General features: G+C 35.1%; 4 protein-coding genes across 4 annotated transcripts; 1 reads left to right on the plus strand and 3 right to left on the minus strand.

Moving 5' to 3' along the window:
• The first annotated feature begins 877 nt into the window (after nucleotides 1-877).
• Nucleotides 878-7,084, plus strand: LOC114730722 (diacylglycerol kinase 4-like). The gene is made up of 12 exons (XM_028917830.1): nucleotides 878-1,312; nucleotides 2,904-3,026; nucleotides 3,149-3,286; nucleotides 3,375-3,460; nucleotides 4,502-4,589; nucleotides 4,875-4,950; nucleotides 5,293-5,375; nucleotides 5,531-5,601; nucleotides 5,818-5,895; nucleotides 6,186-6,273; nucleotides 6,674-6,790; nucleotides 6,926-7,084. The coding sequence occupies exons 1-12, from the start codon at nucleotides 878-880 to the stop codon at nucleotides 7,082-7,084; spliced, it is 1,542 nt and encodes a 513-aa protein (XP_028773663.1).
• A 286-nt stretch (nucleotides 7,085-7,370) lies between these two features.
• Nucleotides 7,371-8,719, minus strand: LOC114730711 (glutamate receptor 2.7). The gene is made up of 2 exons (XM_028917819.1): nucleotides 8,491-8,719; nucleotides 7,371-7,957 (listed from the first exon to the last, which is right to left on the minus strand). The coding sequence occupies exons 1-2, from the start codon at nucleotides 8,692-8,694 to the stop codon at nucleotides 7,574-7,576; spliced, it is 588 nt and encodes a 195-aa protein (XP_028773652.1). The 5' UTR covers nucleotides 8,695-8,719; the 3' UTR covers nucleotides 7,371-7,573.
• Nucleotides 8,720-8,948: 229 nt separating this feature from the next.
• Nucleotides 8,949-11,026, minus strand: LOC114730724 (glutamate receptor 2.7-like). The gene is made up of 3 exons (XM_028917831.1): nucleotides 10,729-11,026; nucleotides 9,431-10,626; nucleotides 8,949-9,311 (listed from the first exon to the last, which is right to left on the minus strand). Exons 1-3 carry the CDS (start codon nucleotides 11,024-11,026, stop codon nucleotides 8,949-8,951), a joined length of 1,857 nt encoding a protein of 618 aa, XP_028773664.1.
• A 1,949-nt stretch (nucleotides 11,027-12,975) lies between these two features.
• On the minus strand, nucleotides 12,976-14,997 carry LOC114730783 (glutamate receptor 2.8-like). The gene is made up of 2 exons (XM_028917896.1): nucleotides 14,691-14,997; nucleotides 12,976-13,670 (listed from the first exon to the last, which is right to left on the minus strand). Exons 1-2 carry the CDS (start codon nucleotides 14,988-14,990, stop codon nucleotides 13,434-13,436), a joined length of 537 nt encoding a protein of 178 aa, XP_028773729.1. The 5' UTR covers nucleotides 14,991-14,997; the 3' UTR covers nucleotides 12,976-13,433.
• Between the last annotated feature and the right edge of the window lie 1,156 nt (nucleotides 14,998-16,153).

Raw genomic sequence — 16,153 nt, forward strand, 5'->3', positions numbered from 1 at the left:
AGTCTATTTTTATAACGTTCCATGCTGTGGATTAAAATATGATAAAGATGCACTAAAAATAAAATTTACATGTTATATGTACTATAAAAAATATCAGGGATGCATTTAAAAGATAAGATTAAATTGTTAGATGCTACTTTGCGCATCAAAATATCAAAATTTATATAAAATATTTAACATGTCTTTTCAATAAAAATGGGAGGAAGTATAATTTAAGTTCTTATTAAAAAAAAGTAATATCATTAGTTTTACTCTTTTTTTGTAATTTAAAAAGAGTTGAATGATTATTTGCTCTATTGTTAGTTTGATTACAATCAAATTGCAAACGAATTGATTATAACCAAATTAATATATTTTGATTTTAATTTTTAAAATATCATATAAAAATAAAATTATTGACTCTCACCTATACCTGACTAATTTTTCTAAATTTTTAATCAATTTATTGATTCTTAACCAATTTTCCAAATGCTCAAATTTTCCCCCCGAGTTTTTTAACTCATATTTCAGGTGTCCACATTTAAGGGTCTAATTTGATTTTTATATCCTTAAATAAAACAGAGAGAGCCTGTATTTTTTTGGGTGCTGTAAGGAACCATGCAACGAGAGGGTAACTGACAAGCGTTCGTTCACAGTGATCACCCCTTTTTCGTTGCCTATGAATATTACCAATTTAATGCCATTGTCAATCCTATAAACATGCAAATAAACAGCCACATCTCTCTCTGTTTTCTCTCAAAAATTATGAAGATTTTGAGATAGAATCATTCCAGATTTTTATTACGAATTATTTCGAATGAATTTATCTTGTGAGACCAACATTTCTGCAGAATTGGAATCGATTTAAGGTTGATAGCAGCCTGATTTATCGACTATCATGAGTGAGACGAACGTTTCTCCGGAGAATGTCGACTTGCCGTCTCCGGCGGTTGAGGAGGAAAAGTTAAGTTCGTCGACGGTTCCTTCCTCGGAGACGACGATTAACTCTCCGGACACGGTGGCTAACAACAAGGCAGCGGTGATGTCGCCGTCGATGATGGAGACGTTCAGGACCTGTGTGCTGTCGGGGGGCCGGATTGACAAGGAGGAGTTGAGGAGGAAGCTTACGATGCCGCAGTATCTCCGGCACGCAATGCGCGATTGCATACGTTTCCAGGATCCCACCGCAATGAGCAGTCGCATAGGCGACAAGGACGAAGAAGGTATTGGCCCTCCGGAGACGCCCATGGTAGTATTCATAAATACCCGCAGCGGCGGCCGTCACGGCCCTGTTCTTAAGGAAAGGCTGAAACATCTAATGAGTGAAGAACAGGTCATATTTTTTGCAGTATTATTTTTCATTATACAAATTTGAATGCGCTTATTTGATTAGCTTTGCTTTTAACATTATTATCGAAGAATCCCACTGCTAAAAAAATAGAGGTGTTTAAGTATAATTTTAAAAATATCCTTTAAAGGCGTTTTTTGATTCAATCCAACACCTCTTAAATTTCAAACTAAGTTTGACGACAACATTTCAAGATTTGCAAAAAAAAAAAAAAATTGTGCACAAATTTTTTATTTAAGATTTTCAATTTTTTTTTTAAATTTTTCCTCAACATCTTTGGGTTGAATTGGAGCATCCCGCAAACAGCAGCAGAGCCAGAGCGTTCCCCCTTTTCTCATTTTCTTCCTCATGAAAAAATAAAGGAAAGAAATCGGAACAAATTAGGGGCAATTAGATGAAAGAAAAATTCACAAATTAATTATTAAAAAGCTTTAAAATTTAATTAATTGAATTATAAATATTTATTATTTATATAAAGAAAATTTACAATTAAAAATATATATAATACTATTTATCATTCAAACAAATCAGATTTATAGATAAAATAATACTTATTTATTATTGGTGGTTTTTAGAAATAAAAAATTTGTGGATTTTATGCTTAAGCATAACTCTCCCAACTGATTAAGAGGAATATCTTATTGCCTACTTTCACTTTAGTCTCTCATAGATTATGTTGGAGGAAAAAAGCCCTTAGATTATTTGTGAAAATAAAATAAAAAATACTATTGAAGTTTTAATATTATCATTGCACCTTAATTTTTATCTCAAAGACAGCAATAAATCTGAAATAATAATCACTAATGCCGAACATAGGAGGTGAGTTAAGAGTGTCACATCTATAAATGATATCTTGCTAGAATACTATGACTAACCTAGCGAGGAGAGGTGTCCTTATTTAAGGAATTATTTGGTATAAGGGGAATGAAAGGGAGAGGAGGTGGGAAATTTTAATAAGTTTTATTTACAAAGTAAAAAATAGGGTTAGATGCTTTTAACTCTTTTTTTTTTTTTTACTTTTTTATATTACATTTTCTTTTTATTAAAATTTTATAAACTCACTTTTCTAATTTTTTAAATCAAATCCATTAAAATTTTTCATTCCCTTCCTTCCCTCCATTTCCCTCAACACCAAATGTAGGGTTTGAAAGTATCTCAAATATGATAATCCTCTTTTAGGAAAATACTTATGCCTAGAAAAAAAACATAACTACCACCGAGCACTTGGATCAACTGGTAAGGGGTTGTTTCAGCTTAACCAAAGGTCACGGGTTGACCAGGACACTGGGTGAAGTAATTCAAAAAGAAAAAGAAAAAAAACATAACTAACGTTTTAATTTTAATGAATATAAGGAATTTTTTAGTAATATATTAATGGAAGCCATGTGAAAACTATGAATATGACGGCTTTAGAATTAATATATTTCTATGAACAGATTCATGTATTAATTTATATTGAGGACATACGTGCATTAAGAGGTAATGGACGAGCTCCACCTCGCATGTTATCCCTCAAGACCAAATTAGAACCTTTATATTCCTCCTCATGACTAATATTATATTCTATGTACTGCAGGTTTTGGATCTTACTGATGTGAAGCCTCATGAATTTCTGGAGTATGGATTAGGTTGCCTCGAGGTGGTGGCAAGTCTTGGTGATTCTTGCGCAAAAGAAGTTCGTGAAAGAATGAGGATTATGGTATGTCGACTAGTGCAACAGAACATGTACAATCATATTCAGAATTTAAATGGTGCCCGCAGAACATTCTGAGTTCGGATTTTACTATAACAGCTTTGAGATGGGATGATATTGGCTGACAGGTTGCTGGAGGTGATGGTACAGTTGGCTGGGTATTGGGATGTCTCACTGATCTTCACAAGAAAGGCCGTGATCCAATTCCTCCAGTAGGAATTATACCACTTGGTACAGGCAATGATCTATCTCGGAGTTTTGGATGGGTAAGTATTTACATGCATTGATGTGTGAGTTAGATGTGTGTTATGTTTTTCACTAATATGTGGCTTTGATATGGTATCACCGTATCAGGGAGGTTCATTTCCTTTTTCCTGGAAAGCTGCTATTAACAGGAGTCTTTTGAAGGCCAGTACTGGTCGGGTTTGTCGTCTGGATAGGTAACTTTCATTCATATAATCCGTGCTTCTTGAGAATTTCTTCAATCAAGTAGCTATCAACTTTCATTCATATAATCTGTGCTTCTTGTGAATTTCTTCAATCAAGTAGCTATCGGCAAATAAAAAAGTTGTCAAAGTCTAATGCTCGGAGACAGTAGGATTTACATTATTTCATGGGTTATATCTGGGAGGAAGTGATAATGCTTGATTTTAGGTCATCCTGACCTTTCATGTTTAATGTGATCCTCCTTTTCCCTCTATAGATGTTGAATCAGTGTCTTTATACTTCTTAGCTTTAGATCGGATGTGCAACTTCCTCTTGAAATAATGGGTAGTGTTTTTGTTGTACATCTCTTTATAATAAACTACTTGCTTCAGTCGTAATTATAAAACTTCATTTGTAGACGAGGTCCTATAATTAGGACTGGAGGTAGTATATGATAGTGTGGTGTGTTTTAAATTTTTATTATGTATTGATATATCAATATATTAATTTCACTAGCAAACATTTTTTCTCAAAAAAGCTGTTGATGCCATGTCCGTGTTTGGGCATACAGTCCTGTCAGGTTTAATTATGCTTTGATCTCATGAAAGTTTTCAGAAAATCATGAGTATGAACGTTCTTGTTTCATTCATGGTTGGAGGGCAAAATGGAAACAAATGGCAACAAGTTTGCCATTCAGCTCTAGAAAATAAATTATAACAAAGTCACTATGAATACAAAAACCTAGGTTCCCGATAGGGAAAAAAGTTGTTAATAATCCTCGACTTTGATCAGACAACAAATAAAACACAACGAAGACTCGGGATGTTCAACACTTTACATGCTCACCAATAGTTTATTGAAAGAATGAGGTATTGTGGTGTGAATAAAATATAAATGCTTCTTGAATCTTATTTGTCTACACGGATTCTCTCATTCCCAAATGTGTTGAAATATTTCTCAGGTGCAAAGAATTTTTGTTCTCGTATTCTTAGTTTCTAATATGCAGGGTATGTTTGGTATGAATATATGTATTTATCAGTTTGGATTTCATGCAGTTGGGAAATCGTACTTTCAATGCCAGAAGGCACAATTGTGGAAGCACCTCATTCTCTGAAGCGCACAGAAGAGTTCTCTCTTGATGAGGTTGTGGGTTCAGTTGCTCACATCATATAGCTTCTTTAGTTTGTTGCCAACTGATTAATTATTAGATTTACGCGGCATAAAATCTATCCCTTGCCATTTGCTTTTATTTGAGCCTGGAGGGCCAATAATCTCTTGAAGAAGAAAAGAAAACTTCAAAGCTGTAGCATCAGCATAAAAGAGCAAACCAAACCCATTAATTTCCACAGCATTGCTTTACTACAAGGTATTTATTCATTTAAATTCTATTGTTGTATATATGTTGTAAGTAGTTTCTTGCGTTTGCAGGGTTTAGAAGTTGAAGGAGAGTTGCCTGAGGAAGTTACTTGCTATGAGGGAGTTTTCTACAATTACTTCAGTATAGGTAATTTGACCTCTTCATTAGTAGAGACGTGAAGTCACGCTGGCACTTGAGTGAATTTTGGCATGAGCTTATATCATGCCCATACCCCGTGCCTTGGTTATGTAGTCAGGAATATCTTGCGACTGAAATTACTATACAATGGAATATCCTATGTTTCGACTCAAATGAACGTTAAATTAATGCCAAATTATTCTCTGCCTGCTATTTCTGTTTAGCGGAGAAGTTTGAAAATGACGTTTTATTGCTTATTACGCATGTGTTAGACTTCAACTACCTCCATGGATTTCTAATATTTTTTTGTAGGCAAATCCAATCACTGAGGTTTCTCGATTAATTTCACAGGAATGGATGCCCAAGTAGCTCATGGCTTCCATACCCTGCGTAATGAAAAACCTTATCTTGCAAATGGTCCAATAGCAAATAAGGTATTAAATTTCTCTCTCTGTTCCTTGAAAGACGGTTTATTTGCATCGTGCAGTATCAGCATTAACACCTACGAAATATTCATGGCCCCTAAAGATATAGTCATGCTAATGCAGGATTATGACCTAGTCTTTATTTTTCTCTTTTGCTTTTCCAGATTATCTACTCTGGTTACAGTTGCACTCAGGGCTGGTTCTTAACACCTTGCACAAGTGACCCAGGTCTAAGGTAGATATATTAGAACCAAGTTCTTCTGATAAATCACCAATATTTGTGGGTTTATTAAAAGGAGTGGTTTAATGGATCATTCAATCTCCCATAATTTCAAGAAAAAGTTATGCTCAATGAACTTCAACTAATGAAGGATAGTGACTAGCCTTTGCAATACCTTTACCGTTTCTAGTCATAAAGACTAAAGTCTTCAGAAAACCTTTCTGATTGTAGGGGGCTTAAAAACATTCTGCGGATGCATGTCAAAAAGTTCAACTCCGTAGAGTGGGAGCAGATCCCAGTTCCTTCCAGGTACGTATATTGCACATTATATAATTTTTCTGATGCATACTATAAACTGGTGAACAAACACTGTTTTTAAAGCAGCCATCTCTAGTTGCTGGTGATTTTATATTTCGTATTTGATGGGATGTCACACTTACTCTCTTAGTTTATAAGATTCTATTTACTCTTAGTTTTTAAGATTCTATCACATTAAATTTCCGTGTCCTTTGTAAATGTCATGGTGTTTCAGTCTTATTTATGCTTCCGTTTTCTGTTTATCTTATTTTATATAACAAGGTAATGATATTTTCTTTCAGTGTAAGGGCAATAGTTGCTCTCAATCTTCATAGCTACGGAAGTGGGAGAAATCCTTGGGGTAATTTGAAACCAGAGTATTTGGAAAGGGTATAGCACTACTCCTGTACCGCTATGATGATGTGAAAGCATTCATCATCTCTCCGGGCCCTCTTTGGGTTGCTGGAAACTATTTGAGAAGCTTTTCTCACGAATGCAAATATAAACAATATCACAAGCTTACCAGTTTACACTTTGCTATGTCTTGCCATCCCTCTAACAAGAATGAAGGGAAAAATTCTTTAGAAAATTTTCTTGAAGATCGCCTGCAGACAACGGATATGCTGTTGCTTGTCATATATCTTCTTTGCAAGTACTCAAAGCCTATTGTTTTAGACTATGTTTACTCTTCCCTTTCATTTCCTTGGTGCTTTTACGTTTGACTCTGCTTCTCTGTTGCAAATTGTGTGATATAACGAACCTGACAGGGTTTGGGATAATGTACTTTCAGAGAGGCTTTGTCTCAGCCAATGTGGATGATGGACTTCTGGAAATATTTGGTCTAAAGCAAGGATGGCATGCATCATTTGTAATGGTTGAACTAATCTCTGCAAAGCACATAGCTCAGGTATTATCCCAATATATGATGAATGTATTCTATCATGTCAAGAATGAGCCAAATCAGGATCATATTGGTCCGATATGTTCGATTGGTTGGTACTACAAGTGTATGTAAAGTTGGATAATTGTGTATATGTTTCAGGCAGCAGCAATTCGACTGGAAATAAGAGGTGGGGAGTGGAGAGATGCTTATATGCAAATGGATGGAGAACCCTGGAAGCAGCCTTTGAGAAGTGAATTCTCTACCTTCGTTGAAATCAAGAGGGAGCCTTTCCAATCGTATATGATTAGTGGAGAGTAACTAATTGCTTCAAACAACAAGTCATCATATATGCATGTAAATTAATTATGTGTAATTAATTAATTATAGGCATTGGAAAGGTCTGCTGCACCATTGTTAGACCCTCTCCCTTTTTTTGATGACGGGAAAGAGCGAGTACATATACATGGTCAGATTTTGACTACAGTCATTAATTGTTAGATATCATTCATTTTACTTGAGCTATTTAAATTGTTAATTCTTTCAACATAATTTTTTATATTAACAAATGCGAATCTATAATCTTATCTAGGGGATATTCTCAATGAATAAGATATGGATAATGTTGTTGCTGGGTATCCTATACATACACAGGCATTGCCTGGACCTTGAAACAGAGTCTTTCAGATGAAGAATGATACAAGTCACAGTTTCTATGAAACTCAATTCCTTATGCTTATTCTCTTTCTTTTCTCTCGGTTTCTTGCTATGATGACTGATGCTCACATTGAATGCTGTCACTACCTCCCTCTACAATATTACTTGCAGGGTATACTCTGGATTGCTTCTGTTCAAAGATAAAGACCTATTCTTTTGATCCAAGCACTTCACTATTCGAGCCTTTAACTGCAACAACCAAAGAGATCTTCCTTCTAGCCGAGAGTACCCAAACTTAAACAAATAGAACAAAAGTGAAATCCCACAAGTGACCCCTGTGATGATGAAAAGCCCTCCAAAGCTGGATACAGTTAGACTAACGGGACTGTTTGGGATTGATGATCCCCTTTCGCTTTCAGATATGATTCCGACAGAGAAGTACTTGCCCTTAATCCTTTCAAATTTTTCTTCATCTTGGGTCACATTTAGGATTGCCCTCGAAAAATAAGACACCAACGGAGATTTTGGTGGAAATGCCTGACCATAAAACACATAACAACGTTAGCATAATAGCAGTCTATGAAAATTGAAGGCTTAAATTTATTTTTGTCTCTTCATTATTACAAATCTTTATTTTGAACCCAAAACATGCATATCCCTATCAATTCCTAATATCCAATTTATCTAAACTTTTTGGTTGTCAAAATAAACGAATAAATTGGCGTCCTATAAACAAAATACTATAATATTATTGGATGGCATAATTGGAATGATATAATTAATATAACAGACATTATTTATTTATTTCTTATACTTGAGAGCAAATCAATCCTTAAAAGAAGTCTTTTAGTGCATGAGAGTATCAACCTAAACATTTAAATAATTTGCATGAGAGTATCCACCTAAACATTTAAATAATATATATGACTGGGTTTAATTTTTTTTTTGGGCCAACATATGACTGGGTTTGATTACACATTTGAATTTTTCAACTCTTGTGCTCCTTGAACCTTTTGTTTTCAATGAAAAAAACTTGTATTTAAGGCAAAATTGAACGAGAGAGAACTTACGAAGCCGAGACCAGTAGTTTGGTAGGTTGGCCCCACCATAGCATACTTGGAGCCGAATTTTGAGAGGAAGAGCCTCACGTAGGGGATTTCATCAAAGATAGCAGCGACCTCACCACTAGCGAGAGCTCGATCATATTCTTCAGGCGTCTCGTATGGTTTCAACCTTGACTCATCCTTGAATCCCAACTGATTCTTCAGAAACATTTTGACGAAAGACCCCTTCTGATACCCCACACAGTAATTATTATTATTTATTTCTTTTACATCGATGAACTTAGGCTGCAATCTTTGAACAGTTAACATGGAAGTTAAACTTGCAGTGTAACTTTGTGTTATGATGAGCACCACAAATACCCATAGGATCAGCACAAAACGCGACCAATTGTTCTCTAGTCTTTCCTCTGTGTCACCATTAAACATAGTACGTGAAATTTAATGATGAATATATGGTTGTCGACCTAGAGATCATGAAATATGTAATGTATGAGTTTAAAGAGAGGAGATTTACTGTGAGCAAAGACTAAGGTGGAGAAAGAAAACCAGAACACCATCCCAAGTTGTTGCTGTGGTGATCCTTGAAATTCTGGGTTTGTTTGCCGCTCGTGAAGCCATATAGTGATACCTGTGAGGACGAATGCTGCACCTGTGGTCAGCCAAAGACTTGGACTCAAAGGCTTTAAGAAGATCCACATGTTTTGTCTCTCATCGTATTTCATTGAAACAACCATTGACACCCCAGATTCTGAAAACGGCAATGTAAAGTCAACATGTTCCGCACGGTTAGCTACGATAGTTATGTCTCCAACCACAGCATCATGCTCCTACCAGTATAAAAAAATGCATATTTACTTGTCATGTGATCTTTCATCAAAAAGGTTGTAGTAATATGCTTGGCCAAATAGACAGTGTACTAGATTTTCATCCTTCAACGAAAACTTGCCTTAAAAAGCCCTCCAGAGGACCCAGTGCTTCCAATCCGCAACGGGACAAACTCATATGGAAGAGGAAAAGGTAAAGCTTTTATCACTTCCAGAAACACATCAATACTAAAGCCAGAGACATCCGGAGTGCTATTTGACGACCGCCTTTCCACCTTCAAAAATTCAACAAAACCCTTTCTTACTGGGACCCCAATTCTCAACTTGGTTGGTTGATTTGTTGTGTACCCCGGCCATATTGGTGGCATCAGTTTCCCTCTTGAACTCCAATGATTGTCGAGGAATAGTCCTCTCTGGGGGCTCCAACGTCCAATGATCCTCTCTTTGCGTCCTACCACATTGAATACTTCAAGCTCCAAGGGTTCGAGTTGTCCTTCACTCAAATTGAAATTCCCAGAGAGGCCTTCAAATTTAGTACTTAGGATTCTATCTATAAGTGTGTCATTACCCTTATAATTTGCAAATGTAGACTCTACTGCCATGGCTATGGCCCAAACTGTGTCATAAGCCCAAAGTCCAAACAAGGTTAAGGAAGAAGACACACTGCCTGATTTAATTGACGAAGCTTTCCATCTTTTTCTGAAACTTGTAAGCCTTCTTGACTTTTCCAGTCTTGGCCTTACCCCCACGATACCTTGCATAGAATCCATCACTTTCGGACCCAGAGGGGCTAACACATTGGACAACCCGTCGGTGACTATCCACCCATACCCTTCCGTCATCATTCCAGCCTTGTTCACTGCTGAGAAGAATTTGGGCCCAACAAGACTAGTCATGTGAACCAGAATTATTCTTTTTCGACTCTGATTGAGCTCCTTCAGCTGCTCTAGAATATCATATTCCTCAGAATTCGGATCGATGGCAATTCTGTAAGGCACCCGTGTGTTAACTTTCTCCAAGGCCTTTGTGAGATATGGGATCAGACCCTTGCCATACTCGGTGTCTTCGCAGATTGGGATGATTTCGTGCCATCCGTAAGCTTGAACAATGGCAGCTATAGCCTGCACCTGTGAGCGATCATCTTGTGCTGTCCTTATGAAGAATTTGCTCCGGAGCGGAGGAAGAGATGGACTTGTGGCTGAAAACGAGACGATGGGCACATGAGATTTGTGCCCAAGTCGTGTTACGAAACTCGCCTGTTCTGAAAATAAAGGTCCGATAATTGCATGCACGTTTTCATTCTTCATCAGGTCGGAAGCTGCATGGGTATATTTCCATGAGCTATTAAACCAAGCGACGGACGCTTTGTTTTAATAAAATTTGTGAACTAATATTTTAATTGTCGATAAAAATATATTACCTGCAGATGCTGCTGTGACGACATCATTCTCAGAATCTCTGATTCGAAGATCAAGTCTTGTTTGGTAATGAGAATAGTGTTTATAGAAGTCGTCATGAGCCATTTGGATGCAGCGCATGGCCATGCTTCCAACTGAGGAGTTGAGATCAACAACTACGCCTACTGGTATTTGTGCCTGCTTCGCCTTCGACGTTTCCGCAGAGAACCAAAGCAAAGTACCAAAGCGGCAAAACCAGAGGCAAAGGTTAAAGCTCCTCTTTTTCATCTGGCTGGACCTCGATGCTGGTTTCAGGTCCATGAAGGGGCGGGCTAATATCTTAAGAAAAACCACACATGTCAGATACTAGGAAGAAGGTGACACGTATGTATATCAGCGAATTATTTCGGTCTTAAGATTGAATATTGTATTCTTAAAAGTTCGATTCATGTACTCCATCACCAGTGAGAAACCAGCGTCTCCAAGTCAAAGACGGCTTGCATCAACGACAATTCCACAAGCAAGTCGTAATCAAACTTCAAAGACAATCTTAATTACTCCCACCGTCCATTATATACAGATTTTTTTTTTTGGCCAGACGATAATATAAAGATTTTTATGCTTTAATTTACTTTGTTTTCTGCATGTATATTTTTTTTATAAAAAATTATTCCAATTAGATGCGCATATTAAAGAGCTTTTTCATTATGAGTAGTAGTTGAAACACAAATAATAAAGAATAATTTAGAGAAATTAAAGCACGTTATATTTAAGAGATGATTCCCCCCATTAAGATCGGATGGTGTATGTTGGTCTTGGTCATCTAGTTCTCACTGCACATGGGAATGCTTGGAATTGTGGTAGGCTTGCTTAAAAGTGGCTTTTTGGTTTCAAAAGCTAGTTGGGTCATGTTTGGGACAGCTTTTAACATTAAGTGCTTCTGGCAAAAAAAATCAGTAACATATCCTCCCTTTTTATAAGATACAATTAACCATGCTTTATTTAAAGAAGTAGTTAAAATTAGTTAAGTACAATAAATATATCAAAATTAAATTTTCTTTTTTTAAAAATGCCCTCATTCATGAAAAATGTGGGTGGAAGGGAGAGTGAGTGGAAAAAGAAAGAGAGAGAATGAGAGGGAAAAAAAATGAGAGTGACGTTTAATTAATTGAGAAAAAAAGTATTAAATGTTTAAAAAACTCTAAAATGAAGAAGTATTTTATATGGACAAAAAGAATAACTGAATGAATCAAAAAGGATATACGATGATGTAAATTAAATTTTATAAATTTTAATATGTGTGCTTATCATTTTGCTATTGTTTTTTTTGTCAACTATTACTTTGCTATTGCCAATTATTAAAATATGTAAGTATATTTATGAGTTCATTTGTGAAATATTGGTACTTATTATTTTATTATTATTAATTGTTAAAATGTATATACGTACTTATAAATTTACTTATAAACTTGATTTGTAAGCAGATTTTCAATTGAGATTTACAAAATACAAGATGCATATGTAAGAGAAGTTTTATTTTTGTTTACATGAAATAAGGTTATTAGTGTTAATATAAGTGATGACAAACAAGCACTTTAATAAATATAACTAGCAACTGTACTTGACCCAAATTTTATGATATAATGTTTACCCAACTTGTGGCTTGATGGTGAAAGTGTTCTCTTTTCTCCTTTAAGGCCATGAGTTTGAATAGGCAGATTCCCGCACACAAGATGCCTTATAAATTATAGTAATAGGTTAGCAGAGGAAATAAGATTCACATCTTCATAATGTAAGAAATACTCCTCTCGTCCAATTTATAGTTATACGCCCCTCAGCTTGTAATTTCAATTTGTGAATGTATACCTGTATCATAGTTATACAATTTTTTTTTTCGGTTGGTATACACCCACTACTTTCGGGACAACGCAAGATCAAAAGAATGGGTTGAATAAATAGAGGTGACCTTTTTAATATGATCTTTTCCCTTCATTTACGTACAAGGTTGGAATTCATAATCTTATTTATGAGATATTATCGTATTTATAACATGTACATAAGTTTGAATGATTGGAAGCATGTCTAGTTTGCATAAATTTTGAGCAGGTATATTTGCATGGTCTGAATTTGACTACAGTTGTATGTTAATTGCTAGATATTATTCATTTTACTTGATTTCTTTTAATTATTTTATTTATTCTTTGAAATAACTATTTGGTCATGGTATTACTTGCCCAAATTTAAGTATAATCAATATTAAAGAAGGATAATTCTTTCAATATAATTTTTTTTATTAACAAATGCGAATCTATAATCTTATTTAGGGGATATTGTCAATCCATGAGATACACATAAGTTTGTTGCAGGATATCTTATTCATATACAGGCATTGCCTAGACACTTAAAAGTGTCTTTCAAATGAAGAATATAACAAGTGATCAGAGTCTGTAAGAAACTAAAATCCTATTCTTTTCTCTCTATTTCTTCTTGTGCTGACTGATGCGCACGCTGAATGTTGTCACTGTAGTCTGGAGAAGGTAGCTGGTCTTGTTCATTCTGGGCAGTAATGGCTCTCTCTCCCTCTACAATATTATTACTTGCAGGGAATACTCTGAAATCGCTTCCATCCAGAGAAAAAGAGCAATCCTTTCGATCCAGGAACTTCAATATTCGAGCCTTTAACTGTAACAACCAAAGAAATCTTTCTTCTGACTGACAGTACCCAAACTTAAACAAATAGAACAGAAGTGAAATCCCAGAAGCGACCCCTGTGGTGATGAAATCCAAAGCTGGACACAGTAAGACTAGTCTGACTGTGCGGGATTGATGATCCGCTTTCATCTTCAGATATGATTTTGCTGGAGAAGTACTTGGCCCTAATCCTCTCAAATTTTTCTTCATCTTGAGTCACATTTAGGATTGCCCTTGAAAAATAAGATACCAACGGAGATCTTAGTGGAAATGCCTGACCATAACATATATCAACGTTAGCATAATAGCACTCGATGATAATTGAAGGCTTGTTGGCAGGGGGGAAAAAAAGGATGTTGAAGGCTTTAATATTGTCTCTGTTATTACAAATCTTTATTTTGATCTCACTCAATTCAATAGTTATTTTTGTCCTTTAACATTAGCGGTTGTACAATTAAGGAACTTTCTTTCAAGAGGCAACAAAAATTTGAAATTTCTAAAGTCAAAGATGCATGGAAGACTTGACTTGTTTCATTGACTTTGAATGGACGACTTTACTAGTTTCTTTTTTCTTTTTTTGTTAACTCAACATATTATGATTCACTCTTCATAACATATAAAATTTGTATTATAAATTGATAACAAAATATAAAATGTAGTACTTACATCAAATTTTTTATATCTATTATATTAAGTTTTACGATCACACATGACCATGTATACTATTTTTAAAATATTAGTATTTATTTAATAGTATTTAATTATAAACTCACATAAAAAAACTTAGGACACATAGTTATGTGTGATTGGAGAATTTGAATAATGAATATAAAAAATTTAACCTACATATTTTATAATATAAAAGCAGGTGCCTTTACAAGCTCTGTAAATACTTTTATAAGTACTAGTACAATTTTTAAACTTAGAAGTATATCTTGATCCTAATAAATTATATTGGGATCGACTCCTCTAAATTTTTGGTTATCAAAATTAAACAAATAAATACATGGGTGCCTTATAAACAAAATATTACTATACTGCTGGAGCATAATTGGAATCTCATAATTGACATTGTACCATACGTTATTTCCCCCCCTTATATTCTCCAATCCTTAAAAAATTCTTATACATGACAGCTGAGGGAGTATCAACTTAAACCTTTGAATAATGTGTGTGTATATGTGAAAGGGTTTAACTACACATTTGAATTGTTCAACATTTGTGTTCCTTAAACCTTTCATTTTCAGTAGAAGAAACTTGTATCCAAGACAAGATTGAACAAGAGAGAACTCACGAAGCCAAATCCAGCAGTCTTGTAAGTTGGCCCCACCATAGCATACTTGGAGCCGTATCTTGTGAGGAAGAGCTTCACGTAGGGGGTTTCATCAAAGAAAGCAGCAATCTCACCACTGGAGAGAGCTCGTTCATGTTCTTCAGGCGTCTCGTATGGCTTCAACTTTGACTCTGTGAATCCCAATTGATTTTTCAGAAGCCTTTTGATGAAGGACCCCTTCTGATATCCCACACAGTAATTATTATTTTTTATGTCTTTTACATCGATGAACTTAGGCTGCAAACTCTGTACAGTTAACATGGAACCCAAACTTGTAGTGTAACTTTGTGTTATGATTAGCAACGCAAATACCCATAAGATCAGCACAAAACGCGACCAATTGTTCACTAATCTTTCCTCTGTGTCACCATTAAACATAGCAAACATTAGTGATAAATACATGATTTTATTGTCAACATAGAGACCATGAAATATATTATTTTTCGTTCTTAATATAAGATTTAGTTTGTAGTTCAAATTAAATTATAAACTAAATCTTATATTAAGGACTGAATGTAATATATGAGTTTAAGAGGAGATTTACTATGAGCAAAGACTAAGGTGGAGAAAGAAAACCAGAACATCATGCCAAGTTGTTGCTGTAGGGATCCTTGAAATTCTGTGTTTGTATGATGTTCGTGAAGCCATATGATGATCCCTGTGAGGACGAAGGCTGCAACTGTGGTCAGCCAAAGACCTGGACTCAAAGGCTTCAAGAAGATCCACATGTTTTGTTTCCCATCGTGCTTCATCGAAACTACCATTGACACTCCGGCTTCTGAATACGGCAACGTAAAGTCAACATGTTCAGCACGGCTAGCTGTAATAGTTATGTCTCTGACCACAGCATCATACGTTTACCGGTATAAATGAAAATTCTTGTCATTATAACATGCCTCAAAAAGCTTGTAGTAATACACTCAGACAAATAGGCAGTACTATCTCCTATTCTAAATATAAGAGTCAGTTGACTAATTTAACTAGATAAAAAATTTTGTTAAGTTACTTATTTGTATTAAATAAGTATTGTCTTCTTCAAAATGCTTTTACTAATTATATTTATTGGTTAGAACTATCATTTGATAGGATTTTTAACATATACAATTATTATAAAGATTATTTTGAAAAAAAGACAAATATGATAAACAAGGAAAATTAAAGTTTTATATTTAGAGCTAAATTAAAAATCAAACTAATTTTTATATTAAGAACGGAAAAGAGTATGTATACTAGGATATTTATCGTTTAACGAAAACTTGCCTTTTTCTCAATTTGGCGAACCAGCTCTTCATAGGACGTACTTTCTCCATTCTTCTTCTGGAATGGGAGAACCTCGTATTCCAGAGGAAAAGGTAAAGCTTTGACCACTTTGAGAAACGCATCAATAGTAAAGCCAGAAACATCTGGAGTTCTATTTGAAGACC

The sequence above is a fragment of the Neltuma alba genome, unplaced genomic scaffold (genome assembly GCF_004799145.2).
Source record: "Neltuma alba isolate B1F8T4 unplaced genomic scaffold, ASM479914v2 tig00012763_pilon, whole genome shotgun sequence".
NCBI lineage: Eukaryota > Viridiplantae > Streptophyta > Magnoliopsida > Fabales > Fabaceae > Neltuma > Neltuma alba.

What these genes read in the sequence shown, in the direction of transcription:
- LOC114730722 (XM_028917830.1), top strand. Translation starts at nt 878, where the DNA reads ATGAGTGAGACGAACGTTTCTCCGGAGAATGTCGACTTGCCGTCTCCG. An exon ending in ACAAGTGACCCAGGTCTAAG is followed by an intron (nt 5,602 to 5,817) that starts GTAGATATATTA and finishes TTCTGATTGTAG; the next exon opens with GGGGCTTAAAAACATTCTGC. An exon ending in CAGATCCCAGTTCCTTCCAG is followed by an intron (nt 5,896 to 6,185) that starts GTACGTATATTG and finishes ATTTTCTTTCAG; the next exon opens with TGTAAGGGCAATAGTTGCTC.
- LOC114730724 (XM_028917831.1), bottom strand. Translation starts at nt 11,026, where the DNA reads ATGGACCTGAAACCAGCATCGAGGTCCAGCCAGATGAAAAAGAGGAGC. An exon ending in CGTCACAGCAGCATCTGCAG is followed by an intron (nt 10,627 to 10,728) that starts GTAATATATTTT and finishes ATACCCATGCAG; the next exon opens with CTTCCGACCTGATGAAGAAT. An exon ending in CCTCTGGAGGGCTTTTTAAG is followed by an intron (nt 9,312 to 9,430) that starts GCAAGTTTTCGT and finishes TTATACTGGTAG; the next exon opens with GAGCATGATGCTGTGGTTGG.
- LOC114730783 (XM_028917896.1), bottom strand. Translation starts at nt 14,990, where the DNA reads ATGTTAACTGTACAGAGTTTGCAGCCTAAGTTCATCGATGTAAAAGAC. An exon ending in AGACTGCTGGATTTGGCTTC is followed by an intron (nt 13,671 to 14,690) that starts GTGAGTTCTCTC and finishes TGTTATGGTCAG; the next exon opens with GCATTTCCACTAAGATCTCC.
- LOC114730711 (XM_028917819.1), bottom strand. Translation starts at nt 8,694, where the DNA reads ATGTTTCTGAAGAATCAGTTGGGATTCAAGGATGAGTCAAGGTTGAAA. An exon ending in AAACTACTGGTCTCGGCTTC is followed by an intron (nt 7,958 to 8,490) that starts GTAAGTTCTCTC and finishes TTTTATGGTCAG; the next exon opens with GCATTTCCACCAAAATCTCC.